The sequence below is a fragment of the Monodelphis domestica genome, chromosome 7, assembly GCF_027887165.1.
Source record: "Monodelphis domestica isolate mMonDom1 chromosome 7, mMonDom1.pri, whole genome shotgun sequence".
Lineage (NCBI taxonomy): Eukaryota > Metazoa > Chordata > Mammalia > Didelphimorphia > Didelphidae > Monodelphis > Monodelphis domestica.
Genome location: NC_077233.1, coordinates 246,260,930 through 246,283,351, shown reverse-complemented (window position 1 = coordinate 246,283,351; position 22,422 = coordinate 246,260,930). Strand labels below are relative to the sequence as shown.

The 22,422-nt window shown below is 36.3% G+C and overlaps 1 protein-coding gene across 1 annotated transcript; it reads right to left on the bottom strand.

Moving 5' to 3' along the window:
* Window positions 1-1,176: 1,176 nt before the first annotated feature.
* Window positions 1,177-5,181, bottom strand: LINGO2 (leucine rich repeat and Ig domain containing 2). The gene has a single exon (XM_007498123.2). It carries the CDS (start codon window positions 5,087-5,089, stop codon window positions 3,269-3,271), a length of 1,821 nt encoding a protein of 606 aa, XP_007498185.1. The 5' UTR covers window positions 5,090-5,181; the 3' UTR covers window positions 1,177-3,268.
* Window positions 5,182-22,422: the final 17,241 nt, after the last annotated feature.

The window sequence follows — 22,422 nt, the reverse complement described above, 5'->3', positions numbered from 1 at the left end:
AGGTTTGGATTATCCACATTTACCCACAACATACCTCCCTTTCTCTTGCTCCCCCAAGGCAACAGATTAATCCTCAGAAGGTCATAGGACTTAAAATTGGAAGAGCCTTTAGAGAACATTTTGTCCAACCCTTTCAAATCACAGATGGCTAAATTAAATGATTGGACAAGGCCACACAAGTAGTTAAGTAGCAGAGAGCCTTGATTTGAACAGAGGTCTAGCTCATTCCTACTTCAATACTATTATTTGTTTGGATTTACTGTCTAGATTATTCTGGGATTATGTGTCAATCCTTGTAGCAACCTGAAGCCCTGTGGAAGAAATGCAAAACAACCTGATATTCCCAAAGTCCTTTATACTGCAGATTAACATGAACTATGTTCCCTTCCTGCTCCATCAAAACCCCTCTTCCCCCATCCGTTGATTTCAGGTTTAAGCTGGTTCAGCTGTGGGAATGTAACAAGGTAAAGAGTAGTTCAATTAAAAAATGGTTGATCATTGTTGCCTTGGTAGCTAATAGTTATACAGATGTCATTTGATTTGTATGTCTCAGCTATGTAGAGATGCTATAGAATAGAATTAGGTCTGGTGAAATAAAATAACCTACCTAAAGTTACACAGGTAAGAAATTGAGCCAGAACCAGAACCTAGGCTTCCTTAGTCTTACCTCAGTTATACCATGTTGCAGTTAACGATATTTGGACTTACATTAAGACACTTTCTCTAGACTCTAACTGACTTGCCTATAAGATCAAATAATAAAAATATACTCTTTACTGCCTCATCAGGACTTCAATGTCCTTCAAAATGACTGATCCATACAGGATGTCTAAGCCTTCTCATATGTAATTCAGGGGTATTTTAATTACAACTCAGTTTCAATTAGCCATTTTTTCTTTAGAAATTAGTTTACTTAACTTATAATGTTAAAAGTTTACTTATCCTGTATTTCATTTAGGATTAACTTTTAAAAGACCACTTTGGAAACTTAAAAGAAAATATTCCATTGGATTACACTGAGATGTCCTTGAATTTATACCAGAACTAATATATTTATGTATTTCAGTTTTGGTATAAGGTGATTCTCTTCCCCCCAAACTCAATGGATTGTTTTTGAGATCTGTGACCATTATCAGAAACAAGAAGTAAAAATGAATCCAGCTGACAGTTCAATAATCTTTCCATCGCATTTCTTTATTTTACTCTCCTTATTGAAAGTAGAGCAGGATTTTCAGGTGGGTTGCTATTCAACTGGCAGGGATAATCTCCATTTATCATTTTTTTTTTTGTTAGGGGTCATTTTATTTAAGTTTCACAAAATTCAAAGACCAAAAAAAGCAAGTCCCTTTTAAGGAACATTTTCATTCTATCATTTCACAACACAGAGCTCACTCTTATTTACCATATCATATCATGGGACACCATTTTGGATCCATCTCAAAATGTGAAATATGCATTATTTTCATGTCTCTTCCAGTCTAGCTAAATAGATAATCACTCATCAAATATTATTTCTATTCATTGATTATTAATAACATTCAGTCTGTTTGAAGAACCACTTACTAAACATTTTGGGAAAAAATTAAGCCTCATCTGGGCTAAATCATTGGTGGCAAAGTCCATTCTTTTTAAGAATGAGAAATAACCAGAATTTAAAATCTTTAGGCAACACTTAATGATGCCAGCATCTTAGAATATTTTGTATTCGCAGTGGCAAAAGAAGGGGATCAATACAGCTTTCCATTCTTCCAGATTTTTTTTCTTGATCAGCCACCAAATCACATTTTTTGAGTTATCCTCAGTACAATCTTGCTCACTCCTTTAAAAATCGCAATAAGATTTCTCTTGTCTACCACTGATTATTATGGAGAAAAAGCAAGCATTATGTAATTTGTAAGGTAGAAAGGAGAAATGCTGAAGTGGTCCACTTGTGGAAATTAACTTTGATATCTATAAGTAATTCTTAGAAGTTGCAATATTAAATAGTGATAGCAGAGAGCAAGTCCTTTTAATTGGCAGCAGTTGGATCTTAAGGAGACTATCTCATTTTAAGCATGTCCTTAAGGTTGCATAATCCTTCTGTTATGCATGGATGAACCTGGTTTTATTGGCATCTGAGAAGAGCTCATTCCTATCCAGAGAGCTTTTGTAGATTCACTTCTCTATCTTAACTACCATAAAGATGATAGTTTTCTTGTGAATATGTAAAAACCAAAGTCCTTTTCTTTACTTTTTCATTGTCTATTAGCACATTAGGTGGTTTGTGAAATTTAAACCAGGCTGTGATAAGATGGTTCATTTTCATGGTTAACACCTACCTTGTCTTTTATTTTATTTTATTTTTCATAGTTTTAACCACTACTAGTGGCTTACCCTCTCTTTTGGGTGAATCCAAGGGCTTTGTTACAGTAAACTGGTCCAGTGTGATATCACAAGTATAAAAAATATTCCATTCTGTATCAAAACTAGGCACATGCCTTTATTTATATTAACAGAAGATAACAGAGTTAAAACAATTTTGCCTTGGGTAGTGTAACCTGGATTCCTATGATCAGACAAATTCACTTCTCTCTCTCTGTATCTTTCCTCGGGTAACTACAGGGATCTATTTTGTGATGTTTGCTATTTGCCGTTAAAAGACGGTGACATCACACTTGGGTCAGTAGTGGTGAGTAACTAAAAGCACAACCTCTCATTCGTATTGCTTTAAAATGTACACAGTATATATGTTGTTTTAATCATGAAAAGAAAAGAAAAAGAAAAGAATATATCGATTTCTTTGTGGTGCTCAACCAACAATAGGTTATGGTGCAAGGCTTTAACAAATGATAATCATAGATACAAATTCTCTCTCTTTTTTTTTTTAACTGTAGAGTATGTTTTAGACAAATGTGTCTTTAATAATGTAAATCCTACACTGTAGGTTGCTCTTTTTTTCTTTTTCTTTTTGTAGTGGTAGAAAATGTTGAACAACTGTCCATGAACGTGAGCCAACAGGTTCATTACTGAGATCCCCAGAATGCCAATATTTGCAATGCAAACAATTAGTAAAACCAACTCTGTGAAAGGCCCCCCACACACCTGCCTCTTGGTGCAGAGGCCCTGTTGCACAACCACAAACAAGTCTTCCTGTTTCCTATATACCCCATTTGAACAAAGGGGCAGCTGCAGCGCGCTGCCCCTCTACCCAGCAATTTGATTTGCCAGGCTGGTTTATTGGATACAAACAATGCCACAGAAAAGAAAAAGCACTGTTAGTGGTGGAACCTCAGATCATTTTCATGTTGAACCTCCTAGGTCCAGCCACCTCCCCTTCCACGACAGCACCATTGTTTTTTCGGGGGACATACTCAAGGTCGATGCTGTTTTTGTGCTTGCCTTTTCCTCGACTCCATACAAAGAGGAGGAGGAAGCAAAATAAAACCACTCCAAGGAATGTGAAACAGCCCATGGCCGTGGACACCAGGATGGTCTTAAGGTCCAGGGAGAAAGTATTTGCATTGGTGCCGTTGGAACTAGTATCATTGGAGTCTGTCATGTACATAGGGGTCCTGTTAGCATAAAGGAAACGGTCTGAGGCAAATCCTTTCACTGTAAGGGAGGCTGTGTAAGTGTCGTTCCCTGCAGCGTTGCTAGCAATGCACACGTAGACGCCCGTGTCTTGGTCCTGGGCAAAACGTATCTCCAGGGTGCCGTCGCCTAGGACCGTCACTCTTCCGTTGGATTTAGTGGTGATCAGCCGCCTGCGAGGGGTTGCCCAGGAAATGACGGGCTGTGGGTCACCATCGGCATTGCAGACCAGCTGGACTGTCTGCCCTTCATCCACCAGCAGGTACTGCATCTTCTTGTCCCGGATCTTGGGTTTTTTGCAGGTGAAGTAAAAGGAAAGGGCGGTGCTGTGGAAATCCTTGAAGGGTTTCTCCCGAATGCTATCTGGGCCAGCGCACATGGGCTGCTGGCCTCCGAACTGCAAGAGGGGCTGCCTCTGCAGAATCCAAAGGAGGCGGCAGTCGCAGGCCAGGGGGTTGCTGCTGATGCTCAGTACCTCTAGGGCCCTGGGTGAGTAGAACACATTTTCTTCCAGCGTTTCCAATAGGTTCTGGGAAACATTAAGCACGCGAAGGAAGCGGAGCCCTTGGAAAGCGTGTGGTTCGATGGTGCGGAGCTGAGCCCCCACTACGTGCAGCTCCTGAAGCCGGATTAAATCCGCAAACATGCCAGCTTCGATGGTGCTGATGGGATTGTAAGAAAGGTTGAGGTGCGTCAGGTAAACCAAGTGTTTAAAGGCAGGGTAGGGGACAGTCGATAAATTGGTGTTGGTGATGGAGAGGGAGGTGAGGTTAAGACCATAGAGGCTATTGGCAGGCATTAAGTCCAGCAGGGGCCAATAGTCGATCTCCAGATGCTTCAGGTGGAACAGTCTTTTAAAGGCATACACGGGCATAACATTGATGTTGAGATATCGGAGATGCAGGCTGATGAGGTTGCGGAGGTGGGAGAGGGCTTCTGTGGGCACGGCTGTTAAGTTGCATTTCTCCAGGGTAAGTTGTTCCAGGCTAAGCAGCCCACTGAAGGCCCTGTGTGATATATAAACCAAATCGTTGTCCCCGACTTCCAGGGATTTCAGGTTGTGCAAATCCTGGAACATATAGTCCAGCAAGATGACAATCTTGTTTTCACTAATGTCAAGCTTGGTGAGGTTAGACAGTCCTGTGAACACTCCCAGGGGGACCAGTTTCAGGCGATTCCCTTTCAAGCGAAGGGATCGCAGATTAAAAAGATTGTTAAAGGCTCCTGGCTCTACGTTGGCGATGATGTTGTCACTCAGGTCTATTTCCTCTAACAGAGGATAGGACATAAATTCCTCAGGGTTGACGCTTTTTAACCGGTTTTTGCTGAGGTCTAGGATTTTGGTCTCGATGGGAATGCCCTCTGGGATTGCGATCAACCTCTTTCTGTGACAAGAGACGGACTTGTTGTGAGGTAAACAGTCACAGCGGGCCGGGCAGCCTATGGTAGAGCCCATGAAGATTAACACAACAGCCAAACCTAGGAATGGCTGCCAACATGATATGGCCGTGTGAAGCATGACTCCACCTCTATGGTCTACACCTTGGTCAGGGGCCTGCAGAAGAAAGAGAAACAAGAAGGCGGGTAAAGGGTTAGTTTGTAGCAAGAGAAATCCCCATGAGTCTGTGGTCTAATTCCCTATTCCATTCACAAAAAAATAAATAAATAAATAAATAAATAAATAAATAAATAAATAAATAAATAAATAAATAAATAAATAAATAAATAAATAAAAGGAGCAGAAATCTTTGCTGGCAAATAGATTTTTCAGTTTGCCTCCGTTTCCTAGTTTATGAATCCCTCAGGGCCATTTCCCTTTAAGCCTCTCATAGAGTTTAGGTGGGAGCTGCTCTCTGACTCCCAGGCTTCCAACACTGAGGTTAAAAACAGGGAAAAAAAAATCACTGCTAGTTTTCTCTCATATGCTAATTAACCTTATTTACACACAGATTTATACTACATGTACCTTTAAAGTGATAATTCCACCTTGTTAGAAATTCAGCAAAGAATAAATTTATACTTCTTTTCATAGTGTCTCTTCCTTTCTGAATGCATTTTATTCCTGGAAAAGGCAATCATACCCCTTCCGAGTGGAGCACTTTGTATTTAGGAGGTGGGGAAGGTGAGAGGAAATATTTTGCATAAAGTAGAAAATAAGCCCTGAAGAAACCTAAGCATTAGAAGAGGCAGCAGTGAGGAGAGACACATTCTACTTATATGTGATAGCTTGTACAAAACCAATGTCCAAAAGCCTCTTAGTATTCTGTTGAAAATTCTCAACACTTTCATATATAACAGAAATAGTAGCAATCAAGTCTTAAAGTAGTCAAGAGCACATTCTTAACAATAATCATAATCATTATTACATGTGCACTTTAAGGCTAAAAAAGCACTTCCAATTATTATTTGATCCTAGGGACAACTTTGCAAGGTAGGTGCTGTTATAATCTTTCTCTGTTTGTCCTTTCTTTCTTCTTCTTTTTTTTTCCAGAGACTAAGACTCCTCATCTTGCCCAGGCTGGAAAATGCAGGGGAGCTACTCATGGACCCAGTCTCACTACTGATTGGCCAGGGAGCTTTGACCATTTCTGGTCAATGTAATGTTGCCCCCTCCTTATGCAATCTAGTATCCACCACCCCTCTCACCATATTAATGCTGAGTAGACACTTGATCAGCATAGCCCACTGCAATTCAGCACTCCTAAATTCAAGAGATCCAACAGCATCAGTCTTCCTAATACCTGGGATTATAGTTTTCCACCATACCCATCCATTTATTATATGGCATGTTCTTGGAAGACTAGCACCTTTGATGTGAGGGCTTGCCAAGCCCTTTTCAGGGCAGCCCATTTATTTATCTTTGGTGTCTATCTTTCACCCAGTTCTCACCTGTGGCTCCAAGAAGCCTTAGCATGCCTACCACAACTCATTAAAACTCTCAGCACATGGGCTAAACCAGGGTGAGGGTAACCGACAGATTTTAAACCCATTGGTGAGTTAGAGGGGATGTTGACCCCAAACATGTAAAGAGAAATATGGTGGAATGGGCAGATGAGAACAATTTGTTTGTATGACCATGAAGGTGGCTGAAGTAGGCACTCTGGAGTGCTTAGAAGTTGGTCAAACACTGAAGACACCAAAGTCAACCACTGCATCCCAGGTCATCTCCAGTTGTCCTTACTTTTCTCATGTCATTGGAATTGGTTCTAAAAGAAAGTGAGGCTGACCACTTTGCTCAATTATGCCTCACTTAAATCCAATTCATGAGCAAGTCAAGACATCATGCCATGTTGTCATGGGTCCTCTTTGAAAACAAAGGAAGAACAACATCTCCATCTTACAAATGAGAAAACTGAGGCTGAGTTTAAGTGATCTACCAAGGATCACAGCCAGCAATTGTTTGAGACAGGATTCTAACCTGAATCTTCTTGACTCTGAATCCAATTATCTACCCAGCATGTCATCTAGCAAGTTAATGTAAACAATATTTTTTCTTGAAATGAAATTATACATTGGTTATTTTAGCTCCTGGGAAAGAAAAGAACTGAGGGTAAATGAGGGTATTATCTATACAATAGACAGTCATATAGGCTTTGCTGCTATAGTGAGTCTGTTCCACTCTGGCATGCCTTTCCTATTCTGTTGCTGGGCTTCTCCCAGGTACACTTAAGTAATTTTGTATGAAAGCATATCACAGTGTTGTGATGCAGCCTCGATTATATGGATGAAGAGCATACTTTTGTTATTCCTATCACAAAGTATGTTTCAGTTCTACTATGAAGGGCAAACTGCTGGGATTCATTTAGCTTCCACCATCAGAGAAGCCTTGCAAGCAAAGATTGCCTGTTATGTCCAACTGTGACCAAGGTTTGACAAGATAAACTTTGCTTCATTAGGAATGAAGTCAGGAACTGAAAATCTTTAGGGAGCTGACTTCAGTCCTTTCATTGAGTTCTCATCAAAGGTCTCTTTCAGTTGCTCTGATTATTACCTTTTTGAACTCAGTCTATGAGCTTGGCTATTTTCATACTGAAATTTCTAGTGTGCTGGGTATTCATTTTCTAACTCATTCTGCTGATGTTGAGCTACAAAACAAACAGATCTAGCAGGAGGAGTGCCCTGGAGAACTGGTTTGGTTTGTTAAGTTGTGAGGTACTCCCAATCTGGAATCCATGCCAATGAGTCACACTAATTCCCTCTCAAGACAGAGTGAGAGGAAACTGGAAAAGGATTTTTATCACTTTGACCAGATGAACAAAAGGGAAAAAGAGAAGGTTGTTTTGTTTTCTTAGTTGAGGAATGTTTCAAGTGGTTTTCACTTCTGTGAACATGAGCTAGAGGAAGAGAGAGACAGAGACAGAGACAGAGAGACAGAGAGAGATAGAGAGTGTATGTGTGTGTATGTTTAAGAAGAAAGAATGGGAGAAAGAAGACAGCAGCTGTGATGAATGACACAGTAATAATAAATGTGCTTAGCCATGGGATTCTATGATTAATTTAATTCACTGACTGGCAATTGAACAAAGGTATAAGACAATAAATGACTGATGCAGAAAACTATTTAAACCCTAACGCTTGCAATGATAAGCATTGTAAGGATATGTGAGTAGGGTTATCCATCCCTCCCAGTGATTCAAAAAATACAAAGTAAACATAGAATTAAAGTACCCAAAGGACAATAGCATTTGAATTATTTCCAAATCTAGACAACCCAGTAAATGTAAGAAGAAAACATTTCACAGTTAAAAGAGAATTTGGAAGTCAAGGACTAAGATTTGATTCTTAGTTTTGTTGTCACTTGCTAACACTATGACTTTGGAAAAGTAGTTTCTGGGCCTTACTTTTCTCATCTATATAATGAAGAGGTTGAATAGGATGATCTCTAAGACCCCTTCTGGCTCCAAATACTATGATCTTATGAAATGTTAATCTCTACTAGAATTTCCTGCAAAATAATTGTTATATCTAGCTGGGAGCTTATCTGATTTCTGAATTGACAGTGACCTTGAACCTCACCATGGATCAGCAAGCATGGATTCAACTGAAAGCTTCAACACCTGGCTAAGTTGCATTTATATGGAACTTATTAGATAAAGAGAGGATTCTTCTTTCATCACAAATCTTCTAAGTTTAAGATTTGACCCTTTTATCTCAAGTCATCTTTTGGCAAGTTTAAAAGCTTTTTGAGCTTCAGTATTCCCATCTGTCAAAACAGAGATAACACATAATACCTATCTATCAGTATTATTTTGAGGCAAATACTTTATTAAATGTAATTTAGTATTATTACTTTGGGAAGACATTAAAAATGTATTACAAATTTATAAGAAATCAAAGCACAATTTATTGATGCAGCTGCTATTTATTTTAAGAGGAGTAGGAAGAGGATTGGGTTTGACGACTGGAATTTGAATCCTGCCAACACTATTTCATTTCATTTCAATTCAACAATAATTGTCTTATGTACCACTATTTCAAGTTCTGGAGAAAGAAATAAACTTTTTTTTCTCTTGAGGGGCTTATATGCTATAAAATAATAGTCTATAAGCATAGAGTAAATACAAAATATAGCAAAAAAATACATTGGGATAGGTATGGACAAAGAGAGGCAGCATGTAAGGGAAGAACTCCAACAGGATGTTGTCACTGAGCTTAGCCTTAAAGACAATTAGGAATTTTAAGACACAAAGGAGAAAGAGGTGAGTAACTTTGGGCAAGAACTTTACCTCTGACTTCATCTGCCTATAATAGATGTTTTAACCCTTTTTGGTCACATAGTCTTTTTGGCAGTCTGGTAAAGCCTTCTCTGAAAAACGTTTTTAAACAATTGAAGGATATTCTGAATTTCATTTTGAGGCAAGTGAAAATAAAGATGTCATTTTCCTTCCTTATTCTTTTTCATAGATTGCCTGAAATCTATCCATGGACCCCCCTGTTCAGTGGAATGGGTTAGGAGGTTAGGAGCCTCTGATGCATACAATGATGGAATTGAACAAAATAATTTCTCAAGTTCCTTTCAGCTCAAAAGAGATTTCATAATAAATAAGCTATAATTATATAAAATACAATATAAATATTATAATACTTATAATAAATAAGTATAATATTATATAGTTTCCTGTATTGTCATATCTGTAACTGTAGGTCATCTCTAACAAAATTTCATTAGACTCTTTGAATTGCCCTAAGTTGGTCTGAGCTAAGGAAATAAACATTGTGCTTAATATTAGATGAAAATGTGAATACTAAAATAAATATATACAAATATAAATGTGCCATACATTCATCTGGAAGGATCTGCAATTTTGTCAGGTAGAGGATTCCCTTTGCCAATACAGGTCCTTTTCATGGCTTAGTAGAGACTTGGGCATGGAGAGAGAATCACTTAGTGTCAGGGTTTAATTCAAATTGAGGTATTCCTAACTGCACAACTAGTTGACTAAGGCATGGTGTGAAATTGTAGACACACACTCATATGTGCATACAATTTCACATTTTATATATATATACACACACTATATTTACACACTGTGCCTTATCAAGATATGTATTTATATGCGTGTGTATATATATATATATATATATATGGATGTGTATATAATAGGAGTGTACTGGTAAATGTTCTAACAATGTTTGCCAAAAAAAAAAAAGGATGCAGAACACACTTTGAAGTTTAAATTTGAATGATTAAAATTTTCTCTATCACTTTCTCAAGTCTAGACAATCAAGAAAATAATAAACCAAACCCTAATTTGTAGCATTTGTCAATTTCCAAAGTAGAAATTCTCACACCAAAAATGTAACAATCAACTCTCATGAACTGATTTTGAGCTGGCTTCTCCTCATCCCAGTATGTGTATATATATATATATATATATATATATATATATATGGGCAACGGCTTTGACAGGCCGGCTAAACCCGGCTAAACCTTGTGAGGGTAGCCATCGGGTCGTTGTCAACCCCTGGTGAACCAGGGCTTTGCTCACTCAGCATGTGAAGACTGCTTCGGCGGAACAGGTGGAAGAAACCAATAAGAAGGTTCAACGGCTGAGATGGCGACGCAGCAAAGCACTGTGGAGTGCTTAGGGCGTGTTGGAGCACAAAAGACAACATGGCCATCCAATGCAGCTGAGGAAGTCTCCAGATGTAATGACTTTTCGTGCCATTGGACCCAGGCTTCCAACGTCAAGAGAGTGGGACTGTCTCTGTGCATCGACTTTTCCACTTAAATCTCCTTCATGCACAAGTGTCTTTGTGCACACTCATCTATCTTAACCCCGCCCACCATAGATGAAAAAGCACAAAGACAATCATCATTCTCGGTTACAGAGATACTACAATATATATATATATATATATATATATATGTATATATATATATAATTACACACACACACACACACACACACATATATATGTGTGTGTGTAATTACATACATTATGTCCCTGTAACTATATGATCATAAATTTAAGTTTGGAAGAAAACCTGAAAATTATTGAATATAGTCCCCTGGAATTCTTATATTTCAGATGAGTAAACTGATGTGCAAAGAGGTTAGATCACTTGCCCAAGGGGCAGCACCCATCTCATCATGCTATTATCTTGCTGTTCTATTATCACATTATATAAAGTATATCCCCAAAGACTATTAAAGTCTAAAATTTCCCTAAGACTTTTGGGACACTATCTAAAATATATTAAGGAGCTAATCTAGACATGGACAAGTCACAAAAGTCTTCTTTATACATGTTAGGGAATTTTTTAGGATTTATCTAATATATATATATATATATATATATATATATATATATCTGTATTAGTGGGAAAAGTTTACCTGAGGAAATCACAAATCCTTCCTAATGTATAATGTTTATGATGTTCTCATAAATGTAGCTATATATAAACATGTTATGCTAATTGTATCTTAAATTAAGATTGAGAGACACGGATTTCTTGATCTCAGATCAATTGATGGTAGGAGTAAGCCGTCAGGAATAAATATTTTGAAGCAGGCAGTTCACACCTTCATAGATATAATCAACTGGAAATTACCACAGAATTTAAGTCATATGAGTTAGAGCCTGGCAGAGAATTTAGAAATCATTTAGTTCAACTCCGAGCCCTTTTTAAAAAATATTGCACAGGTATATATTTTATATATGCTTTTATGTGAATCAGTATTCTACGTATAACCACTGTATTTGTGCAAATTCACTGTTTTAGATTTTCCATAGAACTGCTTTCACCTATTCATACCAATAATTGACTTGACTTAATTCATCTCTGAATCTTGAAATACTAGTTTAGATACTTCACTGATATGTAATAACTATAATTGTCTATTTGTGATTATATTTATCCCTAAAAGCTAGTATAAAGAATGCTTAGATTTTTACAGCAAAATTTCTTTTTTAAAATAAGAAAATAACTTAATGAGGATCTTTTTTCCAGATTATGTTTGGAAATCGCTTCACAGGATTCTGAATCAGTTTACCACTCATCTAAATCAACTAATGGACAATTAGTAAAGTTTGTCCTAAGTCATTGATTAGTAGTTCTTTTTAATTTTTGCTGAAACACTGAAGAGATTTCAGTTCTTTCATTTATTTTGATCTCTTTGAAATACAAATGACTAGTTCAGCTCCCGTTGTTCTGGATCTTTTTGGTCTATGTGGAAATGATTGGACTACTTAGGTAGATTATATCTAGCCCACTTCATCCTTCTAAAGATAAAAGTATGTTTTGTCCAGTTTTGAAACATCGCTTTAAATTTGACATCAATATTTAAAGACTAGTTCTGCCTTTCTTTACATCGCTAATGCTTAGTGGAGCCCCTGGCACATAGTGGGAGCTTAATATATACTTGTTGCTTTGAAATGAGAATGATAATACCTTCCTAGATACCTCATGGGGATGAAATAGAAAAACAGATCAGTTGGTAGGTATTAGTTATCATATTTTGTATCCTGGGGGACACAAAAGCAAACAAGATGATCCTGGACCTTAAGGAACTTATATACCACTGGGGAAAACAACACAAAAAGAAGAACTGGGAGGCTAATGGGATTGTAAGAGGAGGTATGTGCCCAGTGGTATGACTAGAGATAACCAAGAAGTGAGAGCAGAAACCTAGATCTGAGCAAGATAATGTCAAAGCTGATCTATGAAAGTATAAGATATTTTAGGGGTAGAATATTATTTTTAGATACCATTGAGGGACCTATGAGGCACAGTAGGTAGAGTGCTGGGCATGGAGTCAGGAAGATGTATGTATGTATGTATGTATGTATGTATGTACATGCATGTATACATACATACATACAAAGAGAGATGAAATACATGGAAAGAAGTTTCTCTAGTTTGTTAAACAAATGATGTTTATTTAACATTATTCAACTGGCATGGGAACTCTAAGCTAATTATTTTAATATTGATTATTAATGATTATTTTTATTAATGAGAATGATGTTGAAATTGTTGTAATTAATAAAGAAATGTCCAAATGTGTCCTTAGATTATTTTGGAATTTGGGGTGATGTGACTGAATATGGTGATAAGTTAAATAGCAGGAGGGGTAAACACATCATGTAATCCATAAGAACTCAATACTTTCCTAGTGGGAGCATCAATATCTGTCACTTTGTGTAAATTAGGATCATAATTAATTATCATAATTTCAAATTTTAAAAATGTTATGTAACATGTAGTGTAATGTTATCACACAGAAACGGAGTCACAGAAAGATGAAATTACTTGCCTCCAATATTGCTAGTAGCATATATCAAAACTGGAACTTGAATTCAGATTACTGGGCTTTAAATCTATTTTCTTTCCATTGCCCTAGTGATATCAAATTGAAGAAAAAAACGAGGGCCATTAAAACATACACAAGGATCCCTCTGGGTCACATATTGACTTAGAAAACCACATGTTAATATTATCTATGTTTTCTGTATTTTTATTTATTTTTTAAGAAGTGTTTCCTATTTAAATTTTAATCTGGTTCTGCTGAATGTGTCCTTATGTGTCTGACACCTCTGTACTACATAATATCATTATTCTCATTTTATAAATGAGGATATTTAAATTCAGTACACAAAAGTTTATTAGACTCATTAACATTTTCCCCTTAAAATGGTTTGGGTATCTCTTTCAAATTCTTTAACTTGACACATTCTATTGCCTAATTTTATTTTCTTTCTCTATCAGATTATTTCATTTAAGAATAAAGGCATCTAAAGAGATCATATCTTGAACTACTTTGTGGATCGGTATTTATTCTTTTAATAATCTGTACCATGGTTAAGCGTTTTCTGTTTTCTTTTTATATACCTTTTAATATATTTTTATTTTGATGAATAAACACTTGAAACCACAGGGAAACTGTATTATTTTAAATATTGTGTTTACCTTTCACATAGTATAGCTACTAATTATATTTATCTAGGTAAATTATCTTTAAATAAAAGTAATAGCTTAACAAACAGCTTTAGCCAGACAAAGATAGAAAAAAGAGAGTAAGATCATACAAATGACTTCTGGGTGAGATCAGCTTAATTGAGAGAAACTATTATCTTTTAGGGTGAAACCTTAGCCCTTTCATGAGTATAACAGGTTGTGTTCATTAAGAGACCATCTGCTCAAGAATTTTAAAAACTAGCTGAGTTCTAAGCTTTGTAACTGGTAAGTAATGAAATTAGCCACCTTAAGGAATGAATTTCTCTAACAAACCATGTCTGAAAGTACCTGTCAGACCTTGTGCTCCAGCTATGTCTCAGTGCCTCTCTCTTTCACTGCTCTCTATTAGCTATATGGTTTTATATATTCAGTCGTTTCCATTAAATTATTAAGTGCATTATTATTGGGGCCCAAGATGCTTGAATATGGCTGTAATTGCACCGTGACAGAGCCAGCTCCTCCCCCAGAAAGTCCAACACTAGCCTTCATGGAGGTTCTCGAAATATAGAGCCTTGGAAAGGGACCACTCTGGGATAGGATCCATATACGATGGCGGCACCACAGGCCAGTGAGGATCAATTAATCAATGAGTATTTACTAAACACCAACTATTTGCCAGACATTGTGCAGGATACTGGGACAACAACAAAAATAAAAAAGTCTGTACACTCAATCATTTTACATTCCACTGGGGAAATAGCATGTAAATATATAAATGTAACTCCAAATGCTTTTTACCATAAAGATAGGTATTGTTCCTTTATCTTTAAAAGTCAAAAGGAATGTTGGGGAAAAGACTGAAACATCTTTTACTCTATGAGATGAATTGTACAGAGAGACAATTAAGAATTATAGCTTAAAAGGGCAGGTATGTGACTCAGTGGAGAGAGACCTAGGCTTGGGGATGGGAGGTCCTGGGTTCAAATTTGGCCTCAGATACTTCCTAGCCTTGGAGACCCTGGGCAAGTCATTTAATTCTAATTGCATCACTCTTACCACTCTTTTGACTTGGAACCAATGTACACTATTGATTCTAAGACAGAAGGTGAGAGTATTAAGAAAAAAAATAATTTTACTATGAGATATGTAAGAAATTGATTGCCTATTCATTGTGTCTGGAGTAAAATTGAAGAAGTAGGGAATGGAGTCTTCCTTTATGATTGAGCCACTTTTATTTTTATCTAACAAAGAGGTCTTTTAAGAAGAAGCTTGGTATCTTGAATGTGAAATTTTGTTTTCTCAAGTGAAATCAATCTATCATTTTACTAAGGAGACTTGAGGTGATCCTGAATTTGAGCATAGAGTAATTTCCTCTTTTTTTCTTTATTATTGATTTTACTTGTTAGTAAATTATATATCAGCAAAAATATATCAAAAGGCACTTCATCCACTTTATTAAATGGTATTTAATGAATTGGGGTAAGGATCAAGAAAGTTAATTAATTAGAAAGTAATTGTGATTTTATTAATTAGAGAGAAAATATCCAAATATGCCCCTAGATGATTCTAGAGTTGTGATAAGATTAAATAGGAGAATTAGTTGAGGATCATTGAAGAGTAATATAAAAGTGAATGTGGTTGATTCCTACCTAGAATCCCATTCTATTTTGTTATCTCTAAGATAGAGATATAGGAAGATAGATGTAATAGGACAGTGTAGCTCAGTGTATATTGGCAGATATAAAAAATCTCCAATATTTGCCTACACTAGTCCTTGGAAATTATAGGGTTGTGACTTTGACCTGCAAAGATAATTTCTTTCTTCCTCCATCCTAGAGAAAGATAAACGAGCTCAGACTGGGGGAAGAGCAAGAACTGGGCATTTATGGTAAAGGGTGTGCAAGAACCCAAGAGTGAGCTGCCACTATAATGAACAGGAGAAATTGAAGCTGTGACAGTGTGTGAAATCAAAGGTGCTCCCACTATTCCCCCTGATTAATAAATACCCAAGTCATTCCAATAAGGGAAGACAGCCAGAGATTGAAAGGGCTTTAGCTTCTTTACAGCATGATTGAAAGAGAGATGGGAGGAGTTGTGAGACTGAATGCTACAGTGGCTCCTGTTGTTGCCTCTGCCACTGACATGATTGGAAAAGGAGGATGAAATTGTGACTAGTTAAGGCAGACTCTCAGTTTGCCAAGAAATTGGGGCAGCTATGTGGTGCAGTTGATACAGTGCCAGGTCTGGAGTCAGGAACACCTGCATTCAAATCTGTTCTCAGATACTTAGTTGTGTGATGCTGGACAAGTCACTTAACTTTGTTTGCCTCAGTTTTCTCATCTGTCAAATAAGCTGGAGAAGGAAATGGCCAAGCATTCTAGTATTTGTGCTTAGCAGAAAAATTCTCCAAATGGGGTCACGAAGGGTCAGAAATGACTGAATAGCAACAACCTATGATGAAACTTCCTTTTCCTTTCTTCTTCTTGGATAAAATGAATATGTCTACCCAAGTTTATTTTCTTTTCTTTAAAGTTTGTATTTTACATTGCTGGTCGTCTAGTTTTTAAAAGGTAGTATTAAGATGAAATAGCAGTTAAGCTAATGCATTATTGATTTGTATTTATTTCATTTGCTCAAGGGCAGTTGAGAGGAGATTATGGTCATCTTCAAAGGGAGCTAGAAGGAAACTCTAAATTGTGGGGATTTCTCCAGATGGGGGGCTCAAAAAGAACTAAAAAGAATTTAAAGATACATATTATAATTCCCTCAGGATTCTGTTTCCTTCGATGCTGAGGTCAAATGCTATCTTTTATTTAAAATATTTCCCATTCTGCCCTTCCAGACATTAGTTTGAATTTTTTCACATTTATATATACTTATATGGATATATACAGAATATAAGTTCCTTGAGGGTGAGAACTGCTTCATTTTTGTCTTTGTATGACAGATATCTGGCACACAAATGACACAACAAATATTTATTGATTGAGTAATAAGGCAGAAGAATAAACTATCAGATAGGAATAATCTTATAGTTGAGGTTACATTCCTTCACAATGTTATAAATCAAAGGACTCATAACTGTGACCAATATCTTAAAAGCAGAGATGTAAGAAATATAAACCATCACAATAATTTAAAACAGGAAAATTAAGTTCCAATTTTTAAATGGCATAAATGTAGTACATGAATTGACATACAAGATAGTCTCTAAAAATGACCCAATGAGTGCTAAAAGACTGTCTGTCCTTTGATCCAGCCATAGCACTGCTGAGTTTGTACCCCAAAGAGATAATAAGGAAAAAGACATGTACAAGAATATTCATAGCTGCACTCTTTGTGGTGGCATAAAATTGGGAAATGAGGGGATGCCCTTCAATTGGGGAATGGCTGAACAAACTGTGGTATATGTTGGTGATGGAATACTACTGTGCTCAAAGGAATAATAAAGTGGAGGAATTCCATGGAGACTGGAACAACCTCCAGGAAGTGATGCAGAGCGAGAGGAGCAGAACCAGGAGAACATTGTACACAGAGACTGATACACTGTGGTACAATTGAATGTAATGGACTTCCCCATTAGTGGCAATGCAATGATCCTGAATATCCCAGAGGGATCTATGAGAAAGAATGCTATCTACATTCAGAGGAAAAACTGTGGTAGTAAAAACACAGAAGAAAAACAACTAAAGGAATATCCTAGTGCAAACATCAACAGCATGAAAATAGGTTCTGATCAAGGACACATGTAATACTCAGTGGAAATTGTGTATTGGCTATGGGAAGAGTGGGGGGAGGGGAGGGAGGAATAGATTATGATTTTTGTAATCAAGGAATAATGTTTGAAATTGACCAAATAAAAAAAAATTATACTTATATAGCAAAAAAAAAATATGACCCAATGACTTATGAGAAAGAATGTTATCCACATTCAGAGGAAGAACTGTGGGAGTAGAAATACAAAAGAAAAACATTTACTTGATCACATGGTTCGATGGGGATATGATTGCGGATGTAGACCCTAGACGGTCACCCTAGTGCAAATATCAATAATATGGAAATAGGTCTTGATCAATGATACATGTGAAACCCAGTGGAATTGCATGTCAGCTAAGTGGGGGTAAGGGGAGGGAAGGAACATGAATCATATAACCATGGAAATGTATTCTAAATTAATTAATTAAATAAAAATTTTCAATTCAAGGAAAAAATGACCCAATGTAGTAAACAAAATGTACAAAGCATGACAAAATATAGTTTTACTACACCATGATTCTGACCAAAATTAATAATTTATGTATACAATACATGTGTATGTATATACATGTATATAAACATTCATAGTAGGAATTGAATTGGAGGTCACATGGTAGAAAATGAGCCTATAAAATCCATCTTATAGAAGCCCGTGCTAGGGCTCTCCTGGAAACATCTGGAGACATATATTTTGACTCTTTTTTTTTTTTCATGTCAATGATATAATGTCTGATGAACAAACTCCCCTTTCCATCATTCAGCTTCAATGAAAGAACTCAGGATCTCTGAACCTCTTGAACTCAACAAGATTGCTTCCAACATTGGATGTATTCCTCCATGATCACTCTTGACAGAAAAGACAACCATGGGCTTCATGCTGTGTGGGAGCAGTCCTCATGCTGCTTGGGGTAGGGAGAAGGGCTATCTGTAGGCTTGACATGATCTCAAGTAGGAAGAGAAGTGAGGGATCAAGGAGCACTACATTTTCTCTGCAGTGGTCAAGACAGGGTTTGCTTGGCCATCATGTGTGCCCTGCAGCCCTTTTAGTATTGTCACAGATGTCCCTGAAGTCCCATTAAGTTTCCATTACATTCCCTAAAATGCCCCCTAAAAGACCCATTCTCACTCTCACTTTGCTCCATGAGAAGTGACCTTCTGTTCAACTTCTACTTCGTATTTAAATAAAAGTAATTAATCGTATCAGAATATGGGGCATTTTAGTACATGTTATGAGGGATGATATAAGTGGAAATACAATCATGAACTCTAGATAAATTTAAACATGACTTTTTTCCTCTCGATAAATGATCAAATAGCAGGCGAAAACATTCAAAACTGTTCTATTAGCCTTAAAAGGACAGTCAAGGTGATAATAAGTCTTATCATTGTAGTATCTAAATGACTGGGATGGCTTAAGTATTTTTGTTATGACATTTTTAAAAGGAGTGAATTCAAGTCAGCTGATTTAACTTCTTTCCTATCTTTTCTTCTTTTCACCTCTCAAAAACAGAAAGAGTAGGGGGCAGCTGGGTGGCTCAGTGAACTAAGAACCAGGACTAGAGATGGGAGGTCCTGGGTTCAAATCTGCCTCAGATACTTCCTAGCAGTGTGATCCTGGGCAAGTCACTTAATTCCCATTGCTTAGCCCTTACCCCTCTTCTTTGCCTTAGAACCAATACACAATATTGATTCTAAGATGGAAGTTAAGGGTTTAAAACTTCCCCAAAAGAAACGGAAAGAGTCGTAACACGGAAAAGGGAAAACAATCAAGAAAAAGGCACATCCTGAGGTAGTAATCCTTAAAAGGCAAAGGAGAGGAGGAGGCAATCTAGTGTCCTTTGTATTGATGATACAAGTTCATGGCCACAGATCTCAGAGTTTTATTATTATTTATCAGCTAAAAGAATTGCCTTCCAGAGCCTTATCTAGTATGGAAAGTCTAGGTATCTAAAGGAGAAATTGTTTCAGAAGAGCTTAAAAGTAGAGAAGGGAAAAATTGGTGTTAATTAACTTGCTTGAGGGAGCAGAGGTCAGAATCAGACACCTCTCCCCAAAGGATTTTCATTCCAGTTCAGTCAAACAAGCATTTATTGAGCACCTACTATGTGATAGGTTCACATAAATACATATATATTCATACAAACATAGTATATATAAATGTGTATATATTTTCATGTGTAGTATACATGTACACATTTATGTATATGCACACATATACTAAATAAGTATGTAATATAATTTTTGGGGAAAGAATAACAACTAGAGTAATGAGGAGAAGCCTTTTGAAGGAGGTACTCTTTGAATGGAACTTTGATGAAATTAAGGGATTGAATATGCAGAAAGGAGAAGTGGGAACATCTCAACTGTGAGGGACCTCCTGTCCAGAGGCCTGGAGATAAGAGATAAAACAGTGTATGGAGAACAGAAAATAGGACACTTTGCCTTGCCGGGAATATAGAATTTGTGAACGGGAGTCATTTATAATACACCTGTATAGGCAGGCTGCAGTCAGAGTGTGAAGGGCTTTGAAAGCCAAGGAAAAGATCCATTGAAGCTTATTGAGTGAAATTATAATGAACACTAAGGTGAGGAGAAAGGCTTAATTTTGGACTGCTGGTTAGTTTAAAAATGATGGATAGGGACACATTTGTATACAATCTTAATCTAACCACACTGGATGAGTTCGAGACACGAGGGAAGGCACAAAAGCTATATTGAGCTTCAAAAGAAACTTTGTATAAGGTTGGAGAAGAATGCAATCTTATAATAATATATACAGAATATATAATAGAATATAGCATAACATGATATATAATAAAATATATAATTTCTATAACATACAATATGATAATAATAAAAATAATAATTACTAGCTTTCATATAAAGATTTGAAAAATGCTTTAAGTATGTTATCTCATTTGATCTTCCTAAAAACCCTTCCAGTGGATATTATTATTGTCATCCCCATTCTACAGATAAGGAAATGAAAGTCTATCCAAGGATCAGACAGCTAATAAATGACTGCAGTAGGATTAAAATTCAAGTCTTCTTGTCCCCAGGTCTAGCACTAGATTCACTAGCCCACCTATTTTTCTCATTTATGTATGTATATACAATTATATATATATATAATATACATTTATGTTTGATGCACATATTACATATATACACATATATAAACAATACAAGCTTCATTGCTGAGGTTGTCTCAAGGTGTACTTTATTCATTTAATAATTAGAGAGTTATTAAAAATCACATTTCTAATTTATATTCCAGGATGGTCATGTACTTCTTGTCCTGTTTTGGGCTTTGGCAAATTTAATTGCAGGAATAATTACTTAGGTACTTAATAGCAATGAGATGAAAGATAAATTGAATGTAGCTAATCTACATTTTTGGTTAATGACAAGAAACCAATGGTTAAAGTAAAACAATCAATAATATCATTAGTTATTTTATTTAGTATGTCAGGTTTAGTAATGTTTTTACTTGATTTGCTTTTTAAAGTATTTATTAAAGATATATATATATATATATATAAATTATTTATTAAAGAGTTGGGGTGTGTGTGTGTATTCAGGAATGGAGACATTATGCACTAATATCTTGGATTATTGAGCATCACATTTTTTAAACAAAGGTTCTCCTTTTACAAAAGTCTAGTACACCCAATTTTGTTGACAATTTATTAAGCTTTACAAAATTGTTTCTGAATATAGAAATACTTTACTAGGTTGAGCAACCCAATACATTTTTTAAATGTAGCAAAACTGCTTTCTCACCTCTGTGCCTTTATTTATGCAATACTTTACTCTTGGAATGATTTTCTGTCCACATCTGTTGATGTACTATCCATACTTCAAGACCCAGATCAGATACAACTTCTATTAAGTTTTCCTTGAAATCACTCCTGACTCCCAATCTGAAAGTTATCTCCTTTTCAACTGATATCATATCATTCTGTATTCATCATACAGACACACCCACATATACACACTCTCTCTGTATATGTATATATATATATATATATATATATTTGCTTTGTTTTCTAATTGCTTAGGGAGAGGACATTTCTAATGAGGAAAATTTTTCTAGCTATGCAGATCATCTACTGTTCTACAATTTAGTCTTGCAGAATTGCCTGCAGGGCATTAAGAGGTTAAATGACTTGTAGAGGCCCATATGGGAAATATGAATCAGATCAGGGATTGGAATCTAGCTCTGAGTGCTTTGTGGAATAAATACCACTATTATTGCCGAGTCTAGATATTTTTTAAACTTTATTAAACAGCAGGTCAGCTAGGGTGCTGCCCTGGTAATTCTATAAATTTTATTTTATTTTATTTAATGCCTTAAAAAAACATTATCTGAGAACTCCATAGGCTTTCCCACAATACCAAAAAGATACATGATGCAAAACAAAACAAAAAAACAAAACAAAACAAAACAAAAAAAACCCTGGGCAAAGCTAATAAATAAAATTAATTAAAAAAAAAACAGTTGAAAGGCTCAGGGTTATTTTTCTTGCATTAGAATGAAATAAGAAGAGAAGATATTGCATGTGAAGGGGATAAGATATCTGTTAAGTTGAGACTTCCTTGAGCATCAAAATTTGGACATCAAGGAGTTGCTGAAGGAGGGGCATTTACTAGGATAAAGACCATCCAAGGATCACAGATGAAACTGATTTCAA